The sequence below is a fragment of the Haliaeetus leucocephalus genome, unplaced genomic scaffold (assembly GCF_000737465.1).
Source record: "Haliaeetus leucocephalus isolate CR32 unplaced genomic scaffold, Haliaeetus_leucocephalus-4.0 Scaffold206, whole genome shotgun sequence".
NCBI lineage: Eukaryota > Metazoa > Chordata > Aves > Accipitriformes > Accipitridae > Haliaeetus > Haliaeetus leucocephalus.
The window spans coordinates 1,434,832-1,440,268 of record NW_010972642.1 but is presented as its reverse complement, the minus strand read 5'-3'; the positions used below and the strand labels follow the sequence as shown (position 1 = coordinate 1,440,268).

Genomic DNA, 5,437 nt, shown 5'->3' with positions numbered 1-5,437 from the left:
ATTGAAACTACTAGATGGAAAATGAACATTTGCTGTTGAGAGCTATCTGTCTGAAACTGCTTTGTGTCACTAAACTTAGGGGGATCATTTTTTTTACACTAGCCTGTGAAAATGACTAGCTGCTGTTGATTTAGGACAGAATGGGCACCAGCAATACAATATGCTGAAGATTATTTGGGTTTGCTTTCAGTTTTGAATCATTATTCTTTTCAGAAAGTTTGGAAGCAAAGATGTGCAACCTAAAGCTGTCGGTTTTCTTCATTGCACTTTCTGTCACTCTGAGCTGTTTGGAATCTACACCTATTGAGAAGTGAGTAATAAATAACCATATTTATTTCTTTTTAGGGGAAAACATGTTCAGATTGTTGCATGAAATTTTTTTTTTTTTGCTTTCATGTCTCAAATAATACAAGCAAAAATAGAGGTATTCAGTTTCACAGGGTATTTTATTGTTGTTTAAAGATTACTATCTGTGGCTGATGATCTATCTGATGGTAATTCCAAGAGACAAGGATGGATATTGCCAGTAATGTCACAGAATACACTCTCAGGACTTAGTGAGGAAATGCCAGAACAACCAGCAGCAAAGACAAAAAGGTATTGATTTTCCTTGTTTCTCCTAGTCATATCAGCTAGGATTAAACTATGAAGTAAACTTTGTGCCAGTGATATTCTGTTACTTGACTCTTTGCGTCTGATGTTTATTCTCAAAAAGAGCTTAAAATACCCTTCTTCTTGTAAATACAGCCATGCTGTAAGCCTAAAGATCAAAGCATTCAGGGTAGAAAGTGAAACCCAGAGACAAAAATTGTAGATCATTTAATAACTTTACATAAATTAGAAAGGCTACAAATACTACATTGCCTTCAGAAGAAAGGTGTATTTTGAAAGGGACTTTTCTTAAATTTGTCACATTTCCAGGCCTGAAGGGGAAAAAAAAAATATATATATATACCCTTCTTAGTAACACTAATGCTTTGCTAGAATGGAATTATTTTATAATATAACTGTTTCCTGTAAGTAAGTATTATTTCATTACAGAGTTAAATATCAATTTAATCATGGAAAGAAGGAAAATAAGCAATCAACTCTGACAGAATTTAACTTGTCTGAAATGCATTCATGTTTATAAATCCATAAATCCAATTTTGGGTAACTTCTTTATGAATAAAATAGCATTTCAAAAAGTGTTTGCAATTTGTACTAAAAGATAAACAGCACTGAACTATTCTATGTTCATTGGGCTTTGGAGTGAATTTCTTTCAATGACAATTCTGTTATGGATAGATTCAGTAAATACACATGTCTGTATAGTTGCCTGTTTCTTTCTCTTTGAATTTATAAAAAAAAAAAATCATTATTATATATGACAATTTGGTTATCTTCCAAAATATTTTGATAATGGAGACTAAGTTCCCACATTTTTACAGCTATTACTTTAAAGAAAATAATAACAATTGTAATACTCAAACACAAGGCATCACCTTTATGAGTGTGGTATGCCTTATCTGCTTTTCTGGGGCCTTGGTATACACTGTCTTACTGGGTGAACTGTCTCACTGAAGCACATATTCAATTAACGGTGACAGATCAGAGATCTAACAGGTATAATGGGTTCAGTCAGGCTAGACATCAGCTAGAAATCTAGTAGCTTCCTGTAAGGACTGGAGTTTTAAACTTGGAGTGTCAGGGCCTGATTTTGTACCTTTAACGAAAAAGAGAATTCTGCCTCCACAAATAAATCAGGATTTCCATGAGAACCAGCTGCTTTTTGAACTTCATATGCTAAGGGCTTGATTAAACTCTTTTAAAATCAATAGAAATAACCCACGGAAATCTCAGAGAGGCTATATCAAGCCAACTATTTCCTTTAAATACAATTACATATTTAAAATATTAATTGCTTAGAAATTTGCCAGTGAAGAATCATGAAGAATTTCTCTCACAATTGCTATTCCATTTGGATTCTTAGATCAATACAAATAACTCTAAAAGAACAGATGACATTTTAGATAACAGATTCAATCAATCAATAGGAAAAGGAACTCATTGGTAATTGCTCAGAGTTTGAAACTGGGAAATTGTCACTCTTCACAGTAAATTTTTGCTGCAAACTGTTGTCTACCTCATGACCCATCAACATGAATAAGCCCAAGAAGATTAACAATAACTCAAAAAGCAATCTTAGCAAGCAAGTATTTCTGTCTGAAGGAACAACATAGTGGCCTGAGAAACAAATCTGAAAACCCAAGCTCTCCCAAGCTAACAGTTTTACTTTGATTAAAAAAAAAAATATCCCATGCTACATAAGTTCTATCTGGAGTTCTGTAAATGGTCTGCTGGTTCAAACAATAAAATATTATTTTTAGATATGGACTCTTCCATGGACACTTTTTAAAGTCTCATAAAGCAAATTATTATCATCGCCTACCACAACAGCTTTTCAGTAGTGAAGAAATCTCTGTTTAAACAGAGCTAAATCTTAAGTGGTACTGAAGTTGGCAGAAGCTGGCAACACCCGCCACAGATGGGCGAAAGAGTCTTTGGGCTCAATCCACTTGATGTGGACTGGAAGATTACTGTTCACTTCAGTGAGAGCAGTATATGATTCTGTGGGAACAAGAGAACTAAATAAATGTTAGTGATTGTCATTTTGTTAGTAATCCTTATGATATCAGCAAGAGCTCTAAATAGATTTAGAAGTTGAGCTTAAAGCTAAACATTTATTCATTGTTTTCACTTACTGCCTTAACTACACTATCATTACAGGTTTTCTAGATGTCATAAGCTGCTATGCAGAATATCAATAAAAATGACATATGACTGTTAAGGTCTTTGCATTTAAATAACCCCCATCATTAAAACTGATAATAGCATACAGCGCAAGATTTTTTTTCAGGCACAAAGTAGGTGGTAGGAAGATTGTAATGTTCTTGTATTTGTGCACATATTAAAAGAACTCCCACATTAGCACAGCTCAAATGCCTGTTAGAGGTGGCACACTTGATTGCTCATCATTTGACTTAATCTTGGCTCTTTTTGTTTCATCTTAGTAGTCACCATCTGGAGAAACGGAAATGCAACACCGCTACATGCGTGACACAACGCTTGGCTGACTTTTTAGTTCGTTCCAGCAACAGCATCGGAGCAATTTATTCACCTACGAATGTGGGGTCCAATACATATGGAAAGAGGGACACAGCTGGGCTTTTAAGGAGAGACCCCTAAAACAATGCACAGCTTCAGGGTGTTAAAATGACTACTGATAAAGTTTTCATTAGGAGCTCAGTTTTTAATGTATCAGTAACCTCTTGGTCATTTATTACTTGTACAGTCTTAACAGTGCCTTGTTTTCTGTGTGTGCGTGTGTATGGGTATGTGATTTATGTTCACCATTTCACTATGCATGTACAATGACATGCATAGGCTATTGTTTCAACTCCATTAAGAACTCCAGAAATCTGCTTGTCAAATTCCTTTGTAAAAAAATAAATATATATATCACAATAATAAATGGAAAAGTAATTGCAACAGGGTTTTTTATTATTATTATTATTATTATTATTAAAAGGATGAAAAAGATAACCATGATGTGTATGTCTTTATAGTCACAGTTTGGTAAGAGAAAGAAATCATCTTAATTAAGACCAACAAAAATCAGAATGCTAACAGAAATTATGTCCTAATGAAAGTAAAACATAAGAATCTTCTGGTTTTGAAACATCTACAGTGTCTTGTTTTGCACAATTGAAGGAACAACTAGATGAGACAAGATGGCTGCATTGTGCATATGATTATACCAGTTAACTGACTGGTCTCTTTCCACCCTAACATGCATTAAGCAAGTAGAAGTGGTCTTGCAGCACAGATTTCCATACATACTGAGCATGGGATTTTAAGAACTTACAGTTCTTACTTTAAGATGGTATCTGTAAAATGTAAGCATAATGAGCATAAGTGTTTTTAAATATAAATAAAAGAAAACTCAGTTAACGACCTAGCAGAAACACCTGTCCTTAGGTATTCCTTTCCTTGAACTAGAGTAACAAAGGGAAGAGACAAAACCAAGCATCAAAACATATCATAGAAACAGGGTATCTGTCCACTGGCGTACTCACATTGCTACCAAAATCCAAGAAAACAATTTTAGAGATGGGCAGGCCTTAATGGAAATTTGGCAGTGTTATTTACTCCTACCTCAGCCCAGTATCAGTGCAGGCTTAATAAACATGTTTGTTCCTTTAAATTGTTAAGCAAACTTTCATAGAGATGGTATCCTATATCACAGCAATGGTTGTTTTGTCCATCATTTTATCAGTGAAGAGTTCACTGTCATCTGAAAAACATTGTTGTCCAATTATGAAAAACATTCAGCAGAAGCCTAGTTCTGGAGAAGCAAATGAAATCTTAATAATTGCCTTTGGTTTATTTGTTTCTGTTATAAAGTATGCCTCAAAATAGAAACATTTTTGCTAAGTTTAATGTTAAATGGCATATTCCCTTAATTTCACAAATAACACATAGGAACAAAAATTACTGCACAGAATTTCTGCTGTAAAAGTGTTACTGATTATTCCGTTCAGAAAAGTTTCAACCTTCATTAATGTTCTAATGGATATGTATTCTGAATTTTATTGAGAAAACCATTCATATGGTATTAAACTTCTCTAATATTTCTGCAAGCTTGAAATGCTTTCCATTCAAGTTACTTTTGAGATATATTATACACCCATCATGTAGTTAATTTGTTTTTCAGCTAGAATATTTACTTTTCAGAAAAGAAACGAGAAAGTGACAGGATAGCTCTGAAGTGTCGCTGTGACATTGTTTGTACAGAGGAGTAACCAAGTGGAGTCTTCACTGTGGGTGGATGTCGATTTCTAGGCTGAGCCCAACCTGAAATACGTACAATGCTTTACCCATCAGCTTTTGCTCTTCAAGCTACTGTTTGACAAATCAAAACAAAGCACAGACTGTCTATGCATGGGTTCAGTGGAACTGTATACATTATTTTCTGCCTTATGTACTCCTGAACTTAGTAGATTTGATACTAACATCTATTTAACAAATTTGCCCTATCTGGCAAATCCTGAAAAATGTTACTCATCTCTCAAATCACTGAAACAACAGAGAGGGAGGGATAAGAGATATATCAATAGCTCAGAGGGACCATCTCGCCATCTTTAGCTGCTTTTTGTCTAACCAGTTGTCAGTGCTCTCCTGCTGTTTGGTGGAGAAAGACAGCTACTTCCAATTCATCCCAGCTTAGACATCTATCTTAGGATGGGATGAATCACACTCTTGAAGTGCCTCTATTTCTTCATTGACGATAGAGTGTTCTCCTGGTTTCAGCTGGGATAGAGTTAACTGTCTTCCTAGCAGCTGGTACAGTGCTATGTTTTGAGTTCCATATGTGAAGAATGTTGATAACACGGAT

General features: G+C 34.7%; 1 protein-coding gene across 1 annotated transcript; it reads left to right on the top strand.

The window, feature by feature from the left end:
* Window positions 1-230: 230 nt before the first annotated feature.
* IAPP (islet amyloid polypeptide) lies at window positions 231-3,228 on the top strand. The gene is made up of 2 exons (XM_010566101.1): window positions 231-310; window positions 3,057-3,228. The coding sequence occupies exons 1-2, from the start codon at window positions 231-233 to the stop codon at window positions 3,226-3,228; spliced, it is 252 nt and encodes an 83-aa protein (XP_010564403.1).
* Window positions 3,229-5,437: the final 2,209 nt, after the last annotated feature.

Excerpts from the sequence above, each read along its gene's own strand:
- IAPP (XM_010566101.1), top strand. The coding sequence starts at position 231 with ATGTGCAACCTAAAGCTGTCGGTTTTCTTCATTGCACTTTCTGTCACT. Across the intron at positions 311-3,056 it reads GAATCTACACCTATTGAGAA|TCACCATCTGGAGAAACGGA; the intron begins GTGAGTAATAAA and ends TCATCTTAGTAG.